General features: G+C 43.6%; 1 protein-coding gene across 14 annotated transcripts in view; it reads left to right on the forward strand.

Annotated features, from left to right (window-relative positions):
• The window catches only part of nlgn3a (neuroligin 3a), a 189,837-nt gene that overhangs the window by 27,730 nt on the left and 135,967 nt on the right, over positions 1 to 26,140 (forward strand). For 2 of the 14 annotated variants that reach the window (XM_078211451.1, XM_078211449.1), the window contains one exon: positions 6,885 to 6,894. The exons of 9 other annotated variants lie outside the window; for them this stretch is intronic. In XM_078211451.1, coding sequence (XP_078067577.1) covers positions 6,885 to 6,894 — 10 coding nt within the window. Of the gene's footprint in view, positions 1 to 39; positions 64 to 6,884; positions 6,895 to 12,725; positions 12,736 to 21,898; positions 21,925 to 26,140 lie in introns of all 14 variants that reach the window. 3 more of the 14 variants (XM_078211446.1, XM_078211447.1, XM_078211450.1) reach the window with 3 other exon arrangements.

Below are 26,140 nucleotides of genomic sequence, written 5' to 3' on the forward strand. Positions count from 1 at the left end.
GAGTTGCAGGATTTTGCATGCGCTAAACCCTGTCCAGAGGCTTCTGCAGCGCGATTCGGAATCGTTGACATTTTTTCAGGCAGAGTGTATATGAGGGCTCCTGAGAACGGGTCTATGTCGGATCTTAAACACTCCCAGTTTCAAGTCCGCTCAGCACTTAAAATCAAAATGGTAAAATAGGGCTCCTAAAGTCATCAGTCTGAAACATAAACCATTTGATTGTTAGGCTTCTTTTAAATTTCACTGATGGGGCACCCACTTGTTTCCAGCAGTAATACCCCAATTGGGGATGGTATTTCTGGTGGACCTGGCTCCTAATTAAAGCATGTTTGGGATGTATCCTTTAATTTGCTGAAGATTCTACTGGAAGATTTGGGCTGCAGCTTTCTTTGGCAAGAGCATCTCAATTGAATGAATCCATAATGCATGCCCTTGTTGAGTAGGTGAGAATGAGCAGGAAAATTCCCCTCTCTACAATGGCCAGCACTCAACAGGATGGGAAGGTGCTCGATGAAAATGTCAACACACAGATCATCTCTTACATTATGGGGATCCATTGGCACAAGAACTGATGCAGACAACAAAGGTGAACATTATATTTGGTGTTTGCACTTATAAAAATCTCACCCCCCCCAACAATCTAACCATTATCTTTCCCTACATTCCAAATCCTCCTCCGCCAGTCACAAAGTCACAATGGGACGCCGCACCATCTTTCCTTCTCACCTTAGTCATATACTCTTGTTACTACTGCTCTCATAACAGGCACTAAAAGAGTTCCACTTTATCCAAAATGGGAAGGTGTTTTACTCCACTGCTAACTGCTTTTACATTTCATACTCATGTCACTTATTCACACATGATCACCTCTGCATCCTACTCTCAACACGCTGCTGTTTCTCAGCATGTACGCTGATGAAGCTGTTTCATGTTTCTCTCTTTCATAGAAACTAGAAGCAGGAGTAGGCCATTCAGCCCTTCGAGCCCGCTCCGCCATTCATTTTGATCACGGCTGATCATCGCTTTCAATATCCTGATCCCCCTATTCCCCTCATATTCCTTGATCCCAGCCAATGCTGTTATTTTAATAAATGGAAACACTGCAGCTAATCCGCATGTAGCAAGGTCCTACAAACAGCAATTAGATAAATAAGCATATAATCTACACTACTTATTTTGATTGCATTATAATGTTGGCCAGGACAGCTGGAGAATTTCCCCGCTCTTGTTCAAATAGTGCCACAGGATCTTTTCCATCTACAGAAAGAAGACCTTGGTGTAACATGTCACCTGAAAGGCAGCACATGCTGACAGCAGCACTCCTTCAAAAGTGCACTGATGTGTAGGTCTCTCGAATTATTTTGTTCAGTCTCTGGAGAGCTTTGAACTCATGGTCTGACTTGAGGCTACAGTGCTAGTATGCCAAGGCTGGCACCGTGCCCATTAGCTTCAAGTAGTCAATCAATAGAAATCTGTAAATAACAAAGTTAACCATGAGCTGACTAAGGGGGTTGGGAAATAAATTGAATTTTTATAAAATTCTGTCCAACGCTTGACTCGAGCAGAGTTTTGGACTAATATTCTGGGGACTGTGAGCTCATACCCAATCACTGTCATGGATGCTCATCTTCAGCTCATTCAATTCACTTCATTCAACATCAAGAAATGCTGAGTCCATTGAATACAACAAAGATAGTACGAAAGATTTGTGAACCAAAGCTAACACACATAAGTTCTGCTGTTCCAGTGCAGCTATAGCATTGGGGCTATATCAATCCAACAGAATGGAAAATGTCCAGGTACGTTGTGTCCACAAAATGCAAGACAAATCCAACACAGCCAATTACAGCTCTAACAACTCTAACTCCCAATCCTCAACAAAGTGTTGGAAGCCAGTGATTTGCTTATTGATGCTCAGTTGTGTTTCATCAGAACCACTCAGTTCCAGGCCTCATTAGAGCTTTGGTCCAAATTTGGTCAAAAATGTTGAATCCCAGAGATGGGTGAGAATAACAGATGTCGACAGCAAGGCAGCATTTGGCAAAGTGTGGTATCATGAAACCATAGTAAAAGTTGAAGTCAATCGGGACTACAAAGGAGATTCTCCAATGGCTAGAATCATACCTGTCACAAAGAACGATGGGTGGCATTGTAGCACCGTGGTTAGCACTGCTGCCTCACAGCGCCAGGAACCTGGGTTCAATTACTTGGGTAACTGTGTGGAGTTTACACGTTCCCTCTGTGCCTGAATGGGTTTCCTCTAGGTGCTCCAGTTTCTTCCCACAGTCCAAAGATGTGCAAGTTAGGTGGATTGGCCATGCTAAATTGCCCCTTAATGTCCAATATGTGTGTAGGATAGGTGGATTAACCATGCTAAATGCACAGGGTTACTGGGATTAGATGGTGTGGAGATGCCAGCGTTGTACTGTGGTGGGCACAGTCAGAAGTCTCAGAACATCAGGTTAAAATCCAACAGGTTTATTTGGAATCATGAGCTTTCGGAGCGCTGCTCCTTCCTCAGGGGAGTGGCCACACACGTTTGCTACCAAATAAACCTGTTGGACTTTAACCTGGTGTGGTTAGACTCCTTACTGTGTTTACCCCAGTCCAACGCCGGCATCTCCAAATCATTTCAGTCCCAGCAACAGTTGCAGGAGTTTCTAAGGGGCGTGTCCTTGGCCTAATTATCTTCAACTGCTTCATCAATGATTTTCTGTAAGGTTCTTCATGTGGTTATTTGCTAATCCTGTACCGTGTCAGTTCTATTTGCATTTTCACAGATAATGAAGCAGTCTGCTCCTAGAAGCAGCATGTCTAGGGCACCATCCAGACTGAAAAGTGGCAATTAACATTTTCACACCACACAACTGTGATAAAATGACCATCTCCAACAAGATAAGAAAATTCACCCTGATGGTTTGAAGTGTAATGAGCAATTGTTTTTTCTTGATTTCTTCATAATTAATTTGCTCCATAGTTTGTGAAGATCTGGTGATGCTGATATAATTCAGATTGGTTGCTGTAAGTCAGTTTAGTGAGTCAAATTTAGGCGCCATTAATTCCAAGGCATAAACTGGGCGGGAAGTTAAGGTGAAAAGTTAAAGAATTTGTGTGATGCCGTTTATTAATATTCTGGTCAGGATAATGATCAGAGTGTTTTCCAGAGGTGGTGTGGGATCTTCTTGAACAATTACAGTTTTTCAGATGGTACTCGCTCAGTTATTCTAAACACAGAATTCAAAGACTTTGAATGAGAGTGAAAGGGCAGTAAAATAATAAGGATGACGTGTGTCTTGGAGAGAACTTGGAGATGCTTGTATTCATATTATATTGCTGCTATTGCCTTTGCTGGTATGGATCATAAGTCAGAATGATGCTGTTTAAGTAAGTTAGTGAGTTGCTATTGCGTACCTTCTATATATTGCAGCCATAATGTGCAATAGCGGAAAGGATGGATATTGAGCCCACTAAACTTTTTGTCCTGGATGGTGTTCAGTTTCATAGAATCATAGAATCCCCTCAGTACAGAAGGAGGCCATTCGGCCTGTTGAATCTGTACCGACCACAATCCCACTCAGGCCCTACTCCCATAACCCCATGCATTTACCCTGCTAATCCCCCTGATACTAGGGTCAATGTAGCATGGCCAATCAACCTAACCCGCACATCTTTGGACTGTGGGAGGAAACCAGAGCACCCGGAGGAAACCCATGCAGACACTGGGAGAACATGCAAACTCCGCACAGACAATGACCCAAGGCCAGAATTGAACCTGGGACTCTGGAGCTGTGAGGCAGCAGTGCTAATCACTATGCCACTGTGCTGCCCCTTGAGTCTTGAGTCTCGTGGCAGCTTCACCCATTCAATTAAATGCCATCACTGAGTTACTCACATGAACAACCTGGAGTTACCAATGATCAGAAACTGATCTGAACCAGCCACATAAATGCAGTGGCTACTGGAATAGCCAGAGGCTGTGCATTCTGTACAAATGGCTGATCTCCTGACTTCTCAAAGCCTCTCGATCACCCACATAGCACAAATCAGGAGTGTGATGGAATATTCCCACTTTTCTGGATGGGAGTACCTTCCATTAAACTCAGCGATTTGAAACCATTCAGATCAAAGCAACACATAGGTTTTAACGTTCATTCATCAACCTAAATATCATGTGCTGCACAACCATGTGCTGTTATGCAATGTGTAGTATTTACAGGATGTATTGCAGCAAGTCCCCAAGGTTTCTTTAGATGTATCACAGAATTGTTATGATGCAGAAGAAGGCCATTTGACCCATTCTATCTATACCGGCCCTCTAAATGAGCATGATGATTTAGTGCCATTCTCTTGCCTTTTCCCCATACCCCTGCACACTGTTTTTATTCAAATAACCATCTAATGCCCTCTTGAATGCCTCAATTGAACCTGCCTTCACCACACTTCCAGATAGTACATTCCAGACCTGAACCACTTGCTGTGTGAAAAAATTAATTTTTCACATCACATTTTCTTTTTTTCCCGATCACTTTTAATCTGTGCCGACCACCCCCGCTCCCCCCCACCCCATTCTTGATCGCTTTGCGAGTGGGAACAATTTCTCCCATTTTATTCTGTCCAGCATCAAATCTCGTTTTAGTCTTCTTTCCAAGGAGAACAGTCATAACCTCACCAATTTATCCTCATAACTGAAATTTCTTATCCCTGAAACCCTTCTTGTAAACCTCTTCTGCACTCTGTACAATACATTCACATCCTTCCTACTGTGTGGCACCCAAAACCGTACCAAATACTCCAAAAGAGATGTAACTAGTGTCTCGTATTAGTTCAGCATAACCTCACTGCTCTTGTCCTCTATGTCCCGATTAATAAAGCCCAGGATACTATATGCTTTACTAACTATTCTCTCCACCTATCATAGAGTCATAAAGGTTTACAGCATGGAAACAGGCCCTTCGGCCCAACTTGTCCATGCTGCCCATTTTTTTTAAGCTAAGCTAATCCCAATTGCCCGCATTTGGCCCACATCCCTCTATACCCATCGTACCCACGTAACTATCTAAATGCTTTTTAAAAGATAAATTTGTACCCGCCCTCTACTACTACTTTTGGTAGCTTGTTCCAGATGCTCACCACCCTCTGTGTGAAAAAATTGCCCCTCTGGACACTTTTGTATCTCTCCCCTCTCACCTTAAACCTATGCCTTCTAGTTTTAGACTCCCCTACCTTTGGGAAAAAATATTGACTATCTACCTTGTCTATGCCCCTCATTATTTTGTAGACCTCTATAAGGTCACCCCTCAGCCTCCTACGCTCCAGAGAAAAAAGTCCCAGTCTATTCAGCCTCTCCTTATAACTCAATCCATCAAGTCCCGGTAGCATCCTAGTAAATCTTTTCTGCACTCTTTCTAGTTTAATAATATCCTTTCTATAATAGGGTGACCAGAATTGCACACAGTATTCCAAGTGTGGCCTTACCAATGTCTTGTACAACTTCAACAAGACGTCCCAACTCCTGTATTCAATGTTCTGACTGATGAAACCAAGCATGCCGAATGCATTCTTCACCACTCTGTCCACCTGTGACTCCACTTTCAAGAAGCTATGAACATGTACCCCTAGATCTCTTTGTTCTGTAACTCTCCCCAACGCCCTACCATTAACTGAGTAAGTCCTGCCCTGGTTCAATCTACCAAAATGCATCCCCTCGCATTTGTCTAAATTAAACTCCATCTGCCATTCGTCAGCCCACTGGCCCAATTGATCAAGATCCTATTGCAATTGGAGATAACTTTCTTCACTGTCCACTATGCCACCAATCTTAGTATCATCTGCAAACTTACTAACCATGCCCCCTATATTCTCATCCAAATCATTAATATAAATGACAAAAACAGTGGGCCCAGCACTGATCCCTGAGGCACACCGCTGGTCACAGGCCTCCAGTTTAAAAAACAACTCTCTACAACCACCCTCTGGCTTCTGCCAAGAAGCCAATTTTGTATCCATTTAGATACCTCACCCTGGATCCCGTGAGATTTAATTTAATGCAACAACCTACCATGCGGTACCTTGTCAAAGGCCTTGCTAAATTCCATGTAGACAACATCAACTGCACTGCCCTCATCTACCTTCTTGGTTATCCCTTCAAGAAACTCAATTAAGTTTGTGAGACATGATTTTCCACTCACAAAGCCATGCTGACTGTCCCTAATCAGTCTTTGCATCTCTAAATGCCTGTAGATCCTGTCTCTCAAAATACCTTCCAACAATTTACCCACCACAGATGTGAGGCTCACTGGCCTGTAGCTCCCAGGCTTTTCCCTGCAGCCCTTTTTATACGAGGGCACAACATTTGCCACTCTCCAATCTTCAGGCACCTCACCCGTGACTATCGATGATTCAAATATCTCGGCTAGGGGACCCGCAATTTCCCCCTAGCCTTCCACAATGTCCTGGGATATACTTCATCAGGTCCCGGGGATTTATCTACATTGATGCGCTTTAAGACTTCCAGCACCTCCTTCTCTGTAATATGTACACTCCTCAAGACATCACTATTTATTTCCCCAAGTTCCCTATCCTGCTACTTTCAATGATCTATGCACATGTACACTCAGATCCCTCTGTTCCTGCAGCCCATTAAGAATTTTACCTCTTATTTTATATTGTCTCCATGTTCTTCTTACCAAAATACATCACCTCACACTTCTTCTCATTTTGCATCCTATCTGCCAGTTCTACCAACTTGTCCTTTTGAAGTTCCACACTCCTCTCAGTTTATAATACTTTCAAGTCCTCTGGCGCTTTCCCTGAGTCTAGAGAAAGCTGAAAGATTATGACCAGTGCCCCTGCAATTTTCTAATACTATAATCTCAACCACTTAGAGGGACAAGGGTGGCAGCGAAAAGATTATGTGACAATCTGCATGTTCTCTCCAAGGCATGCAACATCTTGACATGGATGCGTATCAGTGTGCTTTTGTTATTGCTGGGTCAAAATGCTAGAATTTTCACCTATCAGCATTGTATAAGCACCTTTGACACACCTATTACCATATTTCGAAAGGAAATGTTAGGGAACATATGGATGGGCAATATGTACGTACCAGCCTTTCTAGGGATACCCACATACCAATCATGAAGAAAGCTCGAGTCTTATTTGAGATATTGGAACTAACATGTCTTATCTGTTGTTGGCAGCAACACAAATGTGTTTGTGAAAATTTCCTCTGATCTCTTTTTCTTTTAAGGTGAATCAAGATTTAAATCAATATTTTCATCTGTCTGCCAGCACAACTTCCTTGATTATGTTTGATCATAGTCAGAAAAGCTGCCTTCTGTAATAATGAGCTGTAGAAAATCCTCTTGCTAAAATTACTTCCCTTTATTCATCTTAAGAGAGTATATATCTGTTCACGCTACACCTCATATTAGCTTTGGAAATGGTGTTAACTTACTTAACACTATTTGAAATTTAATAACTTCAATGTTATCATAAAATTGGGTTTTCTTCCCCCTCTGTCCCTGCAAACTCCTCCTTGGCTGATAAACGATGACTACTTTACTGCTTTATCACTGTAAATATTCAAGGAAATTGAAACAGTTCCAGAAGTGCCCATTTGCTAACCTTTTAAAGCTCAAGAGCTCACAAAAATAACAAAGTGCCACAAGATATTAGTCCTAATGCATTACAGTTTGGGTACTGGGGAAGAGAAAAAACGAGAAGGGTCCCTGCTGGAGGCTTACAGTTTTAAAGATGCAAAATAATTTATGTTGAGGAGAGCTGCTCACTGTGCAATACCATCTGTCTTTTTAATATTTAATTCCCATCACTAGTACCTTAAACTAACATATACTACCAGGTGTATCAATCTCTCGGTGTATTCTCAGCATGAAGTTCAAAACATTTTTTCATTGAATATATGTGTAATGACAAAATTGCAGTGATCATTTTTAATTAATGCTAATTATATTCTAAAATTGCAATTATCTAAGAAACTAACATTTAATTATAAGCAATAGTTTGATGCATAATATAATAACAACTGTTGTTATGCTAGTCTGCTCAGTGATATTTTCACCGTAACTATGTAGGAATTTTCCACTTCAGACACCTTCCATAGTGGGTGTTGGAGTGGACTTTTTGATCCTGCATCCGTCTCAACTTCAAACACACAGACACTGGGCTAAATCACACCAATAAAAGGCAGAATGTTGTTTTTTGGTGAGAAAACTGGCGTGTTTCTCTCCAGATCTTATAACATTCTGTCAAAAAATATCAAGGGGGGATGTTTCATGTGGCCATGCAGAGGCGTGGAGCATTAATATGCTGGCAAAACCTGGCTACAGAGATCAGGGTGTGATCTTTGAAGGGCGCCCCCGATCATACCCTGAGTAAATCTCCTCCCCCTTCCCCCTCCAGCCCCAAATGGACTCGGCACTTCTCTACCAGCCCAGCTGTTCCTCCCCCCCCCCCCCCCCCCATCCCCCCCGCCCAGCTGATCATCAGCCCCGATCATCGGCCCTTCCCCCACCCCCATCCCCACCAGACCCCCCCAATCCCGTCCCTGATCATCGGCCTCTCTTCAACCCCGATCATCAGCCCCATGTCCTCCCGCCCCTCACTGTCTGACTGTCACCTACCTCTAACCACTGCACCCCTCTGCAACTCCCCCCCCTCTCTACCACGCCGCTCCAGCTGATCATCAGCCCCTGATCACCTACCCCAACCGGACCCCCCCAATCCCCTCCCCCCAGATCATCGGCCTCTATTCAACCCCGGTCATCAGCCCCATCTCCTCCCGCCCCTCACTGTCTGAGCCGGCACCCACCTCTAACCACTGCACACACCCCCCCCCACTCAATGGCCCTCACCGGCACCCCTGCTCCTCCGTCTGCTCTTGACCACCACCACCACACCTAAATGAATTCCTTCCCCTCATGAGGCTTCCCCTGGTGCCCACCTCTTAGCACAGGTTGCCACTGCTGGGTTAGCATGGGCATGGTGCTAACCTGGCAGTGCCATCCCATGCCAGGGGGCATTGCCAGGCCTCTGTCTGGCCATGTCCCTCTCCCCTGGGGCCTATACTTATCTTTGTGTCCCCTGGGGAGTCTATGTGAAGCTGTTGAAAACTGCGCCAACATGACATGACGTCGGTGTGGTGTCGACATACGGTGGGGTTGGGTCAATATCTGGCGAGTGGGAGATCCAAAATTGTGAACTCACCGGCGAGAACTGTGGCTTCGGGAACTTGATCCTCCACCGGTATTCTCATGGATGGGAAGCATGGGCTCAAGATCACTCCCTTTATTTCACATAGATTATCTCTATTTAAGTAACTGATTAAATAAGAAACACAATCACAAGTCGGTTGACTAGACCAATAATCACCCATGGTCAGGCACATATTTAGACATCCATTGAACCAGGGCATGTATATAGACTACAGGGGCAGTGTTTACAATTGCTAAGCTCATTTTGTGTCTGAACATTCTTCATGATCTTCACATGTATACCTCAATGATTGGTCTCTTCAGGTTTGCCTTTACCTGTTTTTTTGTTCATGATTGGCTCAAAGCTCAGTGGTGGTTTCCTCAGACTTTCTTGTTAAATGATACTGTGTTTGAGGCATTTTGTAACTCGAGACACAACTAGCCAGTTTCTGAAATTCCAGATGAAATCCATGGTTCTGTCATTCATTCAGCAGCTGTCATATCAGCTTGGTATGGTTCCTGCTCTGCCCAAGACCGCAAGAAACTACAAAAGGTCGTGAATGTAGCCCAGTCCATCACGCAAACCAACCTCCCATCCATTGACTCTGTCTACACTTCCCGCTGCCTCGGCAAAGCAGCCAGCATAATTAAGGACCCCACGTACCCCGGATATTCTCTCTTCAACCTTCTTCCGTCAGAAAAAAGATACAAAAGTCTGAGGTCACATACCAACCAACACAAGAACAGCTTCTTCCCTGCTGCCATCAGACTTTTGAATGGACCTACCTTGCATTAAGTTGATCTTTCTCTACACCCGAGCTATAACTGTAACACTACATTCTGCACTCTCTCATTTCCTTCCCTATGTTTTGTCTGTATAGCACGCAAGAAACAATACTTTTCACTGTATGCTAATACATGATAATAATAAATCAAATCAAAATCAAATAAGGTTTGTTAATATTATCTTCCCATTTTTCATGTTGCAGTTAGTGTTTTAGTCCGTACAGTTCTTCTTGTTAAAGGTGTTTGAGATAGACTTTAGCTGCACATTGAAACTATTTCCTATTATCGGTGTTATGGATAGGAAAGTCAGAGGCAAACTGAACTTATTTTTTCTCACCCACTCTCCGTAAGCAGAAGGTGTTTGGAATTATTTTTAATGTTTTCCGAAGCCCTCATTTTATCAATTTACCAGCAACCTACAGAAAACTCACATTATGATTCACTCAGAAGGTTCATTTATTCCACATTCAAAATCCAGGGGAGGAATGTTTGCAATATCCCACTCTATTATGCACTCACAGAGTAAAACAGGGGTAGAAAAGGTAATTTTACAGCTATGAATTGTAACAGTGGAAGAATCACAGATTTGAAAATTAGTTCACGTGATTTCCAGAGTCCAAGAAGCCAAAGTCTAAAGGGTGTTTCCTTTATGCCTGTATTTTGTCTTGATGTGTTTCCGAATGGAGACAGCTACATGAAAATCTTTGAATTGAATAATGCTGCAGCAAGATGGGCTTTCTGTGCTCATATCGTTTGGCAGGTGTTGATCAGAGACTTCTAAAACAATCAAGCAGGCTTCAAGAAGTTAAGAGATGGCAACCACCCACTTGCTTAGCTGGGCAGCTGAAGTTGATGGTAAAACAGCAGTCTGCTGTGAGGCCAAATAAATGTTATGACTGTCCATAAGGTCACCAGCTTGGGCCATGTGACATGGCTCATTCATGGTCAGTTGCAGCTTAACAATCAGTTTCTGTGCTTCTGGCCAGAATTCCATTGTACCCTCAATGGTCCCCTTTGAAATGGACCTGGACAGTCCCCGGTGTAAGATGAGTCTGTTAACAGCTCTGCAGGCATGATGAGATTTCATCTTTCTTGTGTGACAGTTCATGTTGGGGAGCCAATTCATCTGCATTTTCCCTGTTTTCATTGATTACAAGGGTCTGTGCAATGAGGCGTGAGATTCCACAGGATCATAGAGGAATTATTTTGTCCTTGTAATTCCTACTGGTAGCTTTCAGAGCTAAGGGCCAATCCTGTGGTCCTGTGACATGTAGCAGCCATCTTTTTTTGGTTGAGTGGAAAGTCAATTTATTGAACATGGCAAAATAATAAAGTTTTGTATTTCTTTTCATGTTATTTGGATCCAACAATAAGTAATACTTGAACTAAAAGTAGCATGATCCTGAACCATAGAATACAATTTGTTTCCATTCTATTTCTGTGTTCAAAATACTGCAACAGCAATTTATATTTATATAGCATCTTTAATATAACAAAACAACCCAGGTGCCTCACAAAAGCATTCTCAAACAAAATGTGGCACCGGATCACATAAAAAGATATTGGATCAGATATCCAAATGCTTGGTCAAGGAGGCAGACTTTAAAGAGGGTCTTAAAGCGGAAAAGAGGAGTGACGGTGAAGTGTAGAGATGATATTTCAAAGATTAGTGTTTAGGCAATTGAAGGGTGGTTACCAAAGATTTAACAAATCATTCAGGCCTCTTGAGCATCGCCAATTTTAGAAGAGCGCAAGTATCTCATCAGGTTTTTTTTAATTCATTTGTGGGACATGGGCATCGCTGGCTGGCCATCATTTACTGCTCATCCCTAGTTGCCCAGGAGCAGTTGAGAATCAACCACGTTGTTGTGGCTCTGAAGTCACATGTAGGCCAGACCAGGTAAGGATGGCAGATTTCCTTCCCTGAGGGACATTAGTGAACATTAGGATGAGACCATAGAGTGATTTGAAAATAAGAATGAGGATTTTATGAGCAAGATGTTGCTTAACCAGGACCCAACGTTAGTCAGTGAGCACAGGGTGATAGGTAAACGGAACTGTGCATTTAGACATGGGCAACAAACTATTGGATGATCTCAGATTGAATGTGGGAGACCAGCTAGGAGTGCATTGGAATACTCAAATCTACAGGTAACAAAGGCATGAATGAGGGTTCCAACAGCAGGTGAGCTGACACAGTGAAGTCAGGCAGAGTTATAGAGGTGGAAAAAGGTAATTGAAAATAACACGGATATATGGTTGGAAGCTCATCTTGGAGTCAAGTGATTGTTACCAGACTAGGAGAGAGATGGAGTTGGTATCTAAGGAATGGAATTTGGAGCAGAGACTGAAACCAATGATATCTGTCTTCCCAATATTTAATTGAAGGAAATACCTTCTAGTCCAATACTTGATGTCAGGTAAACAGTTTGATATTTAAGCGACAGTGAAAATAGGAAACTGCATTTTAGATGAGCCTGTAAATACATTTTTGTAAAAGAGGTGAGCTATTGGCACCCTGATCTTGCATTTGATTTTCAACCAACAGTTACAAACAGATAATCTGAACATTTGCTTCAGTGCTGTTTGTGGAATCTTGATGTGCTCATTACAACAGTAGCTACTTTTCAAAAGTAGTCCATTGGCTGTAAAACATTTTGAGCTGTCCTGAGTCTGTACAAATACGAGTTCGTTCTTTGTTTGGCAGACGCTTATTTAAGGCAAAAGCACAAGAAAAGTTTCAATCTCTTACTCCGGCCTGCTCCCTCAACTCTTTTTCTGGTACATTGATGCCTGTATTTGTGCCATTTCCTGCTCTCATCTGGAACTGGAAAACTTTATCAATTTTGCTTCCAATTTCCACCCTTCACACACTTTCACATCATGCACCTCCAACTCTTCCCTTCTCTGTCTACATTTCTTGGAGCCGGCTGTAGAAACTTGATGTCTGTGTCGATATGCGCGATCTTCTTGGAGATCCTCTCCACTTGGAGCCGGCTCCAAGTGGAGAGGATCTCCAAGAAGGTCGCGCATATCGACACAGACATCAAGTTTCTACATTTCTTGGGGCATGCTATCAACTAATATTTATCATTAGTCCACTGCTTCCTCACACCCTGCTTTCTGTAGAGATTTATTTCTATTCTTCTGGTTTTCTGTTCTGATAATGCAACAGTACTTCTGATATGTTTTCCTCTTTTCTCAACGAAGGATTCCCCACCACTGTGATTGACAGGGCTCTCCATCCTATCTGACCCATTTCTCCCAGTTTTGCTCTCAGTCCTTCCTGTCCCAGGGCTGTGATATGATTCTCATCTTAGCCTTCTTGTGTAATCAATGAATCATTCATTTCAAGGGCAATTAGGGATGGGCAATGAATCCTGGCCTAGCCAGTGACAAGCACATCCTACAAATGAAGGAAAAAAACACTCTTTCCAGTTGAAGTAGTGGTTCAAGTGTACTTCTTTCAATGTAGCCTACCATGTTCACTATTCCCAGTGTGGTTTCCTCTACACTGAGGAAACCAACACAGATCCTCTGCTATTCTCACCTCCAGCGTGATGTCACCCTCAAACACATCTTCCCCTTCCATGTCAGTATGTTGACTGCTCCTTCCATGATGCCCTGGTCCATACATCAATCACCCTCATCACCTTGTTCGCTTCCCACAGCACCTTCCCATGTAGTATGCAGGAGATATCGCACCACCTCACTTCTCATCATCCACTTTGCAGAACACTTACATTCTGCCTGCCTGACCCCAAGCTTTGTTGGCCTGCCACTTAAATTCTCCGTCTTGCCCTCAAGCTGTCATGCACACTAAACTCTGGACAAATCTTTTTCACTTCATTACTATGACATTACCACTCACTTTTTTTATCAGGAAATATTTCATCACTTAATCTCTTCTGCCCTCTATCCTGTCACAGACCTTCAATTTTGTTCTTCCTTCTTCCCACTTTTCACTTGAAAAAAGCCTTTTTATTTTCCTTCCATTCTGAAATGATCTGAAACATTAACTATGTTTCTCTCCCCACAGATGCTGCCAAACCTGTTGACTATTTCAACATTTTCTGCTTTAATTTCTACTATGCTTAGTTATTTCTTTTCTCCTTTACCAAATATCACAACAGTTTTTATTTAAGCAGAATATTTTGATAATTTACCAAAATTATTTAGAAGCTCCCTCTGAACTTGAGTTACCCTTCAAAAACCCCTCACTAAATAACTGTTTTTGTGAATCATAGAATCCTACAGTGCAGAAGGAGGCCATTCAGCCCATCGAGTATGCACTGACCACAATCCCACCCAGACCCTATCCCCATAACCCCATGCATTTACCCTAGCTTGTCCCTCTGGCACTAAGGGGCAATTTAGCATGGCCAATCCACCTAACCCACACATCTTTGGACTGTGGGAAAAAAATCGGAGCACCCGGAGGAAACCCACGCAGACACGGGGAGAATGTGCAAGCTCCACACAGACAGTGACCCAAGCCAGGAATCGAACCCGGTGCTGGGAGGCAGCAGTGCTAACCACTGTGCCACCGTGCCGCCCACTGAAGATAGACGTAAATAAAGTATTGGTGTTATCTTTGAGGGTGCATTACAGAACATAAACATGCCACTTTGGAACGTTGGCATTGTTTAAAGATTTGTTTGTCTCACATGCCAGGAAAAAATGCCCTCTTGGATATGGAAATCAATATTATTTTTCTCAGGAGAGGTATCACAAACATTTAGGGAATTACTGTTTTACCTTGAATTTTACTTCTATAAGGTTTCAATTGTTTTTACTGACCCTGAGGCTTTCAGCCTCAGCAACCTGCCACTTACATACCAGAATGGAAGAATGAGTGAAACTTAGAAAGTAATCTTGATGTGTATCATAAACACTTCTAGAAATTTGCACAGGTACATAGTAGAAGCTGTAGCCAGAAAGCTTAATCAGCTGGATCTGGGAACTTACACACCATCAGAGCTCAGACTTCTCACCGGAGCTCCAATAAAAAAAACATTGCTACTGGCATTTTAAGTCCAAGAAATGCAGTTGTAGAGATAATTTTTAATGTGAAATGGACCAAGCTAAGGACTGCTAGTATGGGATAGTGGGACATTTTTCATTTTAGGTAGACTCTGGAACTTCCTGGAAAGTTCCAACAAAATGCACTATGTTATTTATTTTCTGAGAAATTTTGCAAAGACCTTATTTATGATGGTTTTATGTGGAAACATCGTTATGCACAAATTCCTCATTCATTTGCGGCACTCTTGAGTTACATCTGCCAGAGCTTCACTTAGCTCATTAATGTAGCTCTCCCCTCATGCACAAAAACAGAGGAGGCAATTTTCTGCCTGGGCAGTAATTTATGTTTAAATTTTTAAACATTACAGTCACTGTTATGTTACCGCATACATTTCATCCTTTCTTCAGTTCCCGATCGCGTCCATTGATTTTCACTTGCTGTTTTTACATTCGGATATTTGTGGTCAGGTTTCTCAGGAAATTGCTTGAATTGCCATCAACAACTTAGGTGGAGGAAATTCTGACCATAGACATAATCTTAAAGTACCCATAGGTCAGGTACAGCTCAGTCTGTTAGCTGTGAAGAACGGTTGCAATGATGCCAAATCCTATAGCCCTCATTCTCAAAGGCTGCAGGATCCTGATGACCTGAACTTTGTATTTACAGGTTCTGAGGCAGCGCTACACTGATGCTGCTCGCCCCTGAACACCCTCCCTAGGATCCGCTCCAGTCAGGCACAATTCATGAAACCTCCCTATTACTGCTGTAGCCTGGGTACACTTTAATTCTGGGAACCTGAAACCCCAGTCTAAATCCCTGGAAAACCTTAGGCCCTCCAAATTGTAAGAGTACCATACCATCCCATATAAAGATGCAGTTATCCAAGAGAAAGTAAGTGGCACAGTGATATAAATGTACCATTTTAATCATAATATTCATCATTATTTCTTTTTCATATTGGGCGTAAAATCACATCACATCACAAGTCTACAAGTTTGAGTGACTGATACCTTGTGAAGGCTGCTGCAGCATTGACTAATTAAAGGAGCAAGGTTAGTGTGGGTTGATTAAAGAACCATTGATAGTGTTGGCTAATCAAAGCATATAGAGCACTATGGTCTAATTAAAATGGTGGATTATTGTAGGCTGATTAAAGAAACAGGTTAGTATGGGCTCATTAAAGATGTGGGTCAGTGCGATCCAAATACATCAGTCGGGTCAGCGTGGACTGATTATGTTTGGAAATCAGTATGAGCTGATTAAAGGCCAGGCTGTGTTGGACCCTCTATGGAAATGCACCTCACCATAAATTAGGACAGAAAAGCCTTTACAAATAAGAACATCAGCGAATAGTTCAAGTTCAGTTGTCAGCATGACATCGGAGAACCCTTCACCCATTCAGTGCGAGATCATTGAATATTTTCCTGTTCTGAATATAATCTGTGGGCTGGTCTCCCATTTGGAAATAGTGGAAGGCATGTATCGATAAATCAAAGCCATTTTTATAGTTAATAATGTTGTAATAATGGGGGACTTTACCTATCCTACAATAACCTGGGATAATTCTATTGGCAATTGTCAAAATGGTAAGGGTTTCATAGATGGCATTCAAATCTGTTTTGTATGTTATTAGACTGTAACTTCCTGGCACCCCAGAGTCAGATTTAGGGGTATCCCAAAGATGCACTGGGAAATTCCTCTTGGAAGTTCCCAGTTAATGCTTTACCTGGCAATTATCCAGATGTGCTGACTTCCTCTGGACAGTTGCACTGTGCTGGGAAGCGTCTGACAAAGCGATTTAAATCACTAACTTCAGATGGTTCTGCCAGTATTACACTAAGAGTTAATCTGAAAGAGTTAGAAGAAATAAAACACTTCTACCTTCAGTGTAACTATTTTAAATTCACAGACTGAACCCTGCATGGGACCTTCCCCACATTCCCGACCCCCCAGGGAAATCCCCATCCCTCCACCCACATGGGATTCCCTACCTCACTCCCCAACCTGAATGGACACAACCCTTCACCTACCCAACCACTTCCCTCGACCTGAACTAACCCCCAACCATATCTCATCCAAACATGCCCTCGACCTCCACCCTCCTCTTCGTGTCCAAACCACCTCCCCGAAGTCTGACTCCCCTCCCAATGTTCTCCCCAGTGCCTGACACCTACCCTTGATGTCTCCATCCTCCACATGTGCAACCCCCCCCAACCCCCAGTGTCCAGCACCATGATGTCCGAATCATCTTTATAGAAGGAAAGGGAATTTTTTAAAGTAAAAGTTTATTTATTAGCCACAAATAAGCTTACATTAATGCTGCAATGAAGTTATTGTGAAATTCGCCTAGTCGCCACACCCCAGCATCTGTTCGGGTCAATGCACCTAACCAGCACGTCTTTCAGACTGTGGGAGGAAACCGGAGCACCCAGAGGAAACCCACGCAGACATGGGGAACACGTGAAAACGCCACACAGACAGTGACCCAAGCTGGGAATCAAGCCCGGGTCCCTAGCGCTGTTTCCAACCATACTGACCAGAGAAAAAAGGAGAAAGTACAAAAATTTGTAAGGCTGGTGGGACTCCCATTAGTTTAGGGTACAATCAGTTGCATACACATGGCTCTGTGGACCCGCATGTTAATGGAGAGATGTTCCATAACTGCAAGGGTTACACTTTATTAAGTTATCGTTGGTAAATGGCTGGTATCTTGGTACCAACCATTACATTCATCCCTCACCAGTCATGTATCTTTGGCCCACTATGAGGGACCAGAGGCTATTGACAGCTCCAGACCTTCACCCAGACCTAACTAATGATTTTCGTCCACCAACACACCATGGACACCGCAGCTAATAGTGAAAGCCGTGTGGCCACCAGTAATGCCATGGAGCAAGCAATCTAAATGCTGCAGCAATGGTTTTGCTGACTAGACCACTCAGGAAAGAATCCTGCAATACTAATCATAGTCTGTCTCCTGAGTCTGTGGTAGTCTGTTGCTTCCTCCATAACCTTTCTATCTTAGATTTATTGCATGATTGCAGCACAGAACGAGGTCATTCAATCTTTCATATTCAAGCCTGCGCTCTGCAAGCACAATTCTGCTAGTCCCAAGCCCATCTTCCTGCAAGTTTCTTCCCCTCAGATAATTAGCTAATTGATTTTTGAAAGTGATGATTGAATCTGACTCCATCACAGTCTTAGACAGTGCATTACATACCCTACCCACTTGCTGGATAAGCAAAGTTTTTCTCATGTCACATTTGGTTTGTTTGCCATTCACTTAAATCAGTGCCCTTTGGTTCTTGATCCTTTTGCCAATGGGAATGGTTTGCCTCTCCCTAATCTCTCTCGACCCTTCATGATTTTAAACATCTCTATTAGATCTCCTCTCGACCTTCTCTTCAAGGTGAACAGCCCCAGCTTCTTCAATCTTTGTACCAAAGGTACGCATCTCTGGAACCACTTTTGTAATTCTTTTCTGCACCCTCTCTACAAATCATTCCTAAATTCTAGTGCCCAAAATTAGACATGATACTCCAGTCGAGGCCAAACCAGTGTTTATGAATTTTCCCCATAACCTCCTTGTTTTTGTGCTCTATTTCTCTATTAATAAACCTCAGGATACCCTTGGCCTTATCAAACACTTTCGCCGGAAACCTCTGATCTTACCAGCGGCTGGGATTCTCTGGCGCTGATACAGTGAATGGAGTTTGACTGAGAACCAAATTCTCCATTCTTACTGCAGCGGGGGTGGAGCGAACAAGATCGCAGAATCCCACCCTATGTCTACCTGCTCTACCACCGTCAACAATTTGTGCGCATATATCAGGAAGGTGCAGTCCTCCCCTGAGGAGATGAAGTGAGGAGACGTCCATGAACCCTTCGCTCTGTTATGAGCTTTCCGGAAGCAGTTTCTCAGACTCCAGTTCCCCTGAGATCCATCCCCACATCACAGTTGATCTATAATTTCCCACCTTTCCATCCATTTGGTACGTACCATTACAGCATTTCATTAGTCAAAATTGTGAAATTAAATTCACCAACAAAAAAATTTCAACCAACACTTCCAATTATACATAGAAAGCTGCATTTTTCACCTGAGTGCGCTCTCTTGGTGTCTGTCTTATGGGTGTTTTTGCCTGTGCTTGTTCTGCAATGCAGCACTACTTCAGTATGGCTGGTGGAAAGCTGCTTTCATCTGGGTACAATGGAGATGATCTTGGAGGATGACCTTGTGCAAATCTGGACCTTGTGGGCCTGCCTTCAAGCTGCAACACCTTGATGTGGGCAGCAGCTTTATGGGCTGGCTGGCTGAAACACAATTCCAAGGACGCTGCTGGAGCGGCAGTGGCAGGAGCATGAAAGCTGTCATCCTGTGAGATGATAGTAGGTCCGTGCTGCACGGAGACACTGGCACTCCTACAGAGAGAAGCCTCATCAATCCTAGTGAGCTGCTGGAGGACCCTTTGAGCACTGAGTTCTACATCCAACATGACAATGGTCTGAGCCCGCATGGCACCAAGCATGGCATCGATCAAAACCTCCACTGAAGCTTTGAGATGTTAGGTTGCTTCTGTTTGTGCTACAGTGGAAGCTGAGACATGGCCCACCAGACAGTGGGTCTGCAAGCACTGTCATGGGGTTGACCAACATTTTCATGCTAGAAATCTCTGTACCAATAGGAGCTATATTTCTCTGTGCTGCTAGACAGCGACAAGAGGCTCTGTGACAGGCTGCACCAAGCATTTCGGTGTGTACATCAATTCATATTCTCTTGCATGCTGTCCCATTAAAATCTACATCTAAATCATTTATAAGAAAGTTCTTCTGCAATCCCACCCTCTGGTGAACTGGCACAAAGGCTATTATTCAAAGTTTGCACGGTGCCCAACATCTGGATTTTAGCTTTGTGCAAGTGGGTGGGTTTTGAATTTGCTAAAATTGAACCCGATATCTGGACTGGTGGTTGCGGATTTGCTTCTTTATGGGATATCTCATATAACTCTTACCTTTCATGGTGAGGCTGCAGTGACTGGCCATCTGGTAGCTCTTGGGTATCTGAAAGCAGAAATGCAGAATATGAGGTTGGAGGAAGGGAAGTGGGGTGGAATGAAAGGCAAGAGGTCCATGGTCACACCTTCTGTGGCTTTCACTTCATGCCAGATAATAGGATGAGGTGAGGTTTGAGCAGGGGAATATGGCAGATGACAGTGATGCACAATACTATCTCCTCCAGAGGGCTCAGTCAATGCAAGAATGCCTGCCACCGCCAGTTCTCTACTGCTCCCTGTTGTTGGGAGCAACCTTGCCCTGCTAGAGAGAGAGAAGAATGTCGGCCAGTGTGTTACAGTGGTTGATGTGCATTACGTAGTTGAATATCTGGATCTATTTGGAAGTTGCAAGAGGTAGTTGAGGCAGCATGGTACTAGTAATGAGGTCGTTGCATTGAGCAACGTGAGGTGTTGGTGCAGCAACCAATTGTCATGTGGAGATGAATAAACTGACCTTAACAATCCATATGAAGTTATTGAACTCTTGCAGCTCTGCAGTTAGTTCTTCAGTTTGGTCTACAGGGTCAGACTTTGGGAGTTGATATCTGTAATGATGCACTTCCACATACTCCATTAGAAACACAAAAGGTATTCATTAACAAGAAAAACTGTACAGAGACCAGCAGCCCATCTGGCTGCCCTAGTCCCTACATATCTTTGCCTGAGAGAAGACTCCACCCCCTGGGGTGAATACCCACTCTCACTCCCAATTGGTCCCCCCAAGCCTGGTGACCCTCAGCTTCAGAAACGTAGCTTCTTTCCACCTCTTTCATTAGTGCCTCCAGGCTGCAACAGAAAACATTGGAACACGTTCCCTTTGTCTGTTGTTCCTTTTGCTGTGCCTTTCTCTCCAATCAAAAATTCTGCAATATGCAGCAGTCCTTGTTGCATGATTGCAGCTCCCCTTTAAGTTGCACAAACTGTCTTTACAAGGCCCAGACGACACGTGCTACTGGGCCTCCTACTGGGCAAGCAGCAAGTTAACAGCACGTTCCACCCTGGGCTGCTCACTGATGTTATTTAGATGTAAAAGCACCATGAAGTTTGTGTGCTGCCTGCTTCAGTGGGACCAGCACGAGATAATCATGCATCGCAATCACCGTGCCAAAAAAGTAACGCCTTTCCAATTTTCCTCCCATGAGATCAGGCTCCTCTACAGAATCTGAGTACACAATTGAGACTGACATCTCAGTGCAGTCCAGAGGGAGTACTGCATTGTTAAAATTGTTGTCTGTCAGATGTAGAGGCAGTGTTTTCTTTGGTGCACAATCGCAAAGTTAAGCATATGTTACACACAGAATTGCACTGTTTTTCCAAAGTGAAATAATGATTTCATATTTTCACCCACACTTATTTGCACAATCACAAACATAAACTCTTCCATCAATCAGTGCAATCAAACAATGTGATGGCAACATTTTTTTTAACTTTGTATACTCATTGTTGTATTTGAGTGTGGTAACCTGATGCAGAAAATGGGTTTATCACAAAAAGCAAGCATAATTTTAAACACATATCATTTACTAGTGGTGTTCCGCAGGGCTCTGTATTGGGACCTCTGCTGTTTGTGATTTATATAAATGATCTGGAAGAAGGAGTAACTGGGGTGATCAGTAAGTTTGCGGACGACACAAAACTGGCAGGACTTGCAGATAGTGAGGAACATTGTCAGAGGCTACAGAAGGATATAGATAGGCTGAAAATTTGGGCAAAGAAATGGCAGATGGAGTTCAATCCTGATAAATGCGAAGTGATGCATTTTGGTGGGAATAATGTAGGGAGGAGCTACACAATAAATGGAAGAACCATAAAGGGTGTAGAGACGCAGAGGGACCTGGGTGTGCAAGTCCACAGATCTTTGAAGGTGACGTCACAGGTGGAGAAGGTGGTGAAGAAGGCATATGGCATGCTTGCCTTTATAGGACGGGGCATAGAGTATAAAAGTTGGGGTCTGATGTTGCAGATGTATAGAACGTTGGTTCGGCCGCATTTGGAATACTGCGTCCAGTTCTGGTCGCCACACTACCAGAAGGACGTGGAGGCTTTGGAGAGAGTACAGAGGAGGTTTACCAGGATGTTGCCTGGTATGGAGGGGTTTGGTTATGAGGAGAGATTGGGGAAACTGGGGTTGTTCTCCTTGGAAAGACAGAGGATGAGGGGAGACTTAATAGAGGTGTATAAAATTATGAAAGGCATAGATAGGGTGAACGGTGGGAAGCTTTTCCCTGGGTCGGTGGTGACGTTCACGAGGGGTCATAGGTTCAAGGTGAAGGGGGGGAGGTTTAACACAGATATCAGAAGGACATATTTTACACAGAGGGTCGTGGGGGCCTGGAATGTGTTGCCGGGCAAGGTGGTGGAGGCGGACACACTGGGAACGTTTAAGACTTATCTAGACAGCTATATGAACGGAGTGGGAATGGAGGGATACAAAAGAGTGGTCTAGTTTGGACCAGGGAGCGGCACGGGCTAATTGTTCTTTGTTTCTCGTTTCAAGGCTTCATTCTATGATCATCTTGCTGGTGCCAGTACAGAGCGAGACTGCGGATAGTTGGGAACCTGTCTCGGGGGCAGGGAATTCAGAAGGTGTTCGTAAAGCAGAAGTGGAAATGAATAGGGTTGGGAAGCATTTTCTGATCAGGGCCAGTGTGATCTCCTGGACTCGTTTCGATCGCCTCAGGGGGTCGGAGAGGAATTTCCCAGATTTTCTTTTTCCCCATATTGGCCCTGGGGTTTTCACTCTGGGTTTTCGCCTCTCCCTGGAGATCACATGGTCTGGAATGGGGGGGTGGGGGTGAGTTAATAGGTTGTGATGAACAAAGCATCGCAGCTGTGAGGGACAGCTCGGTGGATAGGATATTAGGATGTAGATAGGCTGAAAAATTGGGCGGGGATCCTGGATTCAGGATTCAATCCTGGACCGGGGAGCGGCGCGGGCTTGGAGGGCCGAAGGGCCTGTTCCTGTGCTGTATTGTTCTTTGTTCTTTGTTTGTTCTTTGTACTAGTTTACCTGATGCTATCTAGTCAGTTCCTTAATAAATTAAATATTTTAAAACTTTTGAAACATGCCTACTAGTGCCTCCAAGAGTTGATATTTGGGGCCAAGTGCTCATTCGAATGTTGTGCTTTGAGGGCTAGAAACATAGAATCATAGAATCCTTCAATTCAGGCGAGGACTCCCAATCAATCAGACTTAATTTCCATAGCCTCCTTGAATTGCTGCAATTGGCAGAAACTTTCTATCCTCAGTATTTAGATCTGTGGACATGAGATGCCTGTAATGATGTACATTGATGTGGAGATGCCGGCGTTGGACTGGGTAAACACAGTAAGAAGTCTAACAACACCAGATTAAAGTCCAACAGGTTTATTTGGTAGCAAATACCACTAGCTTTCGGAGCGTGCTGCTCCTTTGTCAGGTGGAGTGGGAGATCTGCTCACAAACAGGGCACACAGAGACACAAACTCAATTTACAGAATAATGATTGGAATGTGATTCTTTACAGCTAATCAAGTCTTAAAGGTACAGACAATGTGAGTGGAGAGAGCATTAAGCACAGGTTAAAGAGATGTGTATTGTCTCCAGAAAGGACAGCTAGTAAGATTCTGCAAGTCCAGGCAAGTTGTGGGGGTTACAGATAGTGTGACATGAACCCAAGATCCCGGTTTAGGCCGTCCTCATGTGTGTGGAACTTGGCTATCAGTTTCTGCTCAGCGACTCTGCATTGTCGTGTGTCGTGGAGGCCACCTTGGAGAATGCTTACCCGAAGATCAGAGGCCGAATGCCCGTGACCGCTGAAGTGCTCCCCAACAGGAAGAGAACAGTCTTGCCTGGTGATTGTCGAGCGGTGTTCATTCATCCGTTGTCGTAGCATTTGCATGGTTTCCCCAATGAACCATGTCTCGGGACATCCTTTCCTGCAGCGTATCAGGTAGACAACGTTGGCCGAGTTGCAAGAGTATGTACCGTGTACCTGGTGGATGGTGTTCTCGCGTGAGAACACCATCCACCAGGTACACGGTATATACTCTTGCAACTCGGCCAACGTTGTCTACCTGATACGCTGCAGGAAAGGATGTCCCGAGACATGGTTCATTGGGGAAACCATGCAAATGCTACGACAACGGATGAATGAACACCGCTCGACAATCACCAGGCAAGACTGTTCTCTTCCTGTTGGAGAGCACTTCAGCGGTCAGGGGCATTCGGCCTCTGATCTTCGGGTAAGCGTTCTCCAAGGCGGCCTCCACGACACACGACAACGCAGAGTTACTGAGCAGAAACTGATAGCCAAATTCCGCACACATGAGGACGGCCTCAACTGGGATCTTGGGTTCATGTCACACTATCTGTAACCCCCACAACTTGCCTGGACTTGCAAAATCTCACCAGCTGTCCTGTCTGGAGACAATACACATCTCTTTAACCTGTGCTTAATGCTCTCTCCACTCACATTGTCTGTACCTTTAAGACTTGATTAGCTGTAAAGAATCACATTCCAGTCATTATTCTGTAAATTGAGTTTGTGTCACTGTATGCCCCTGTTTGTGAGCAGATCTCCCACTCCACCTGACGAAGGAGCAGCATGCTCTGAAAGCTAGTGGCGTTTGCGACCAAATAAACCTGTTGGACTTTAACCTGGTGTTGTTAGACTTCTTACTTATGATGTACATTCACAGAGTTTGTCAGGAACAGAAAAAGTATGTATTAATTAGGCAAAACTGTACGGACACTGGCAGCCCCCTGGCTGCCCTGGAGAAGCCCATCAGCTGCCCAAACTCCTACATGTCTTCTGCATATATTCAGACTATCTTCTGCCCAGGTGAGAGCTCTACCCCCTTGAGTGTATACCCACTCTCATCTTAGTTGGTTCCCCCAAGCCAGGTGACCGTCTTCAGTTGTGTTGTCCTGAAAGGGACAATCACTACAAATCACCACATCCCTCCCCTTTTAATTCTTTTATACAATCTTCAATAACCGAGTTATTCAGTCCCAAATCTACCTAAACAAGTTGGACCATTATAAATTGAGTCCTTGAACATCTTTTCTGGTTCTTGTAGAATGGTATAACTCTGTAATCTGAGATGATTCCATTGGATTGATATTAAAGGAATATGGTCTTGCATGGAACTCTTTCATACAGGCTTGCTGCTTTTCCATTTGCGTAACCATTTCAGCAATCTTATTCTGGCACATAATCTCAGTTTCTATCTCTGTCTGAATTGCTGATTTGCTGTCAAGTTCAATGTTTTCACCTCTTCAGTTTATTTCTCATTTCCAAGCTTCCCTTCTTCACCATGCTGATTCAATTTTTCCCTGGGCTCGCTCTTGTTTTCTAGTTGCTTTCTCGTGGAGTTCAGCGTATTCTCCATTGTCTCATTAAATTCTCCTTCTTAACTTCATTTTGTAAATTTCTTTTGCAATGTTTTTTTCAAGTTTGCTGAGAGTCATTTCATCTTAAGTTTTAATGTCTTCCCTAAAGCTTTAATTCTTTTTGTTGATTCTTCTTTATGTTCAATAGTTTCTTTTTAAGTCTTTAATTTCTGGGTTTCTTCTGAGGTGAATCCATCATGTTTTTACTGGACATATACATTTGCAAATGGAATCTTCACAGTTGGTTGTGTTTGTCTCCAACGAAGTGTTCTGTAATTCTCTCATTTCTCTTCATTTGGCCATTTAGTGTCTCTTGTTGCTCTCCTTCTGGGTTCTCTCAGTGCTCTCCTTCTTGGGTCTCACAGTGCCCTCTTTCTGGGACCTTTCGTTGCCTCCTTTGAGATCTTCCATTGCCTCTTCCCTGAGAGCTTATTGCTTCCTCTGAAGTCTTACATTGTCTCCTCCCTGAGGACTTAGTGGTTTTTGGACCTTTTTTGAGAGTAGCCCTCCATCTGACGTTTTCTCCCATTTTCCTGTCATTTTCCCCTGTTTCTTCTTGTGGTTGCTGTTTTTAATGCATTGTCACTTTAACAGTATTACCTCTTTAAATGCATAACTGCTTTATGATTGTCAATTTTTTAATTAACTGTCGGCAGCTGCCAGTTCTCTCTATGTGCTGTTCCCATGC

Source organism: Mustelus asterias, chromosome 4 (assembly GCF_964213995.1).
Source record: "Mustelus asterias chromosome 4, sMusAst1.hap1.1, whole genome shotgun sequence".
In the NCBI taxonomy this organism is placed as follows: Eukaryota; Metazoa; Chordata; class Chondrichthyes; order Carcharhiniformes; family Triakidae; genus Mustelus; species Mustelus asterias.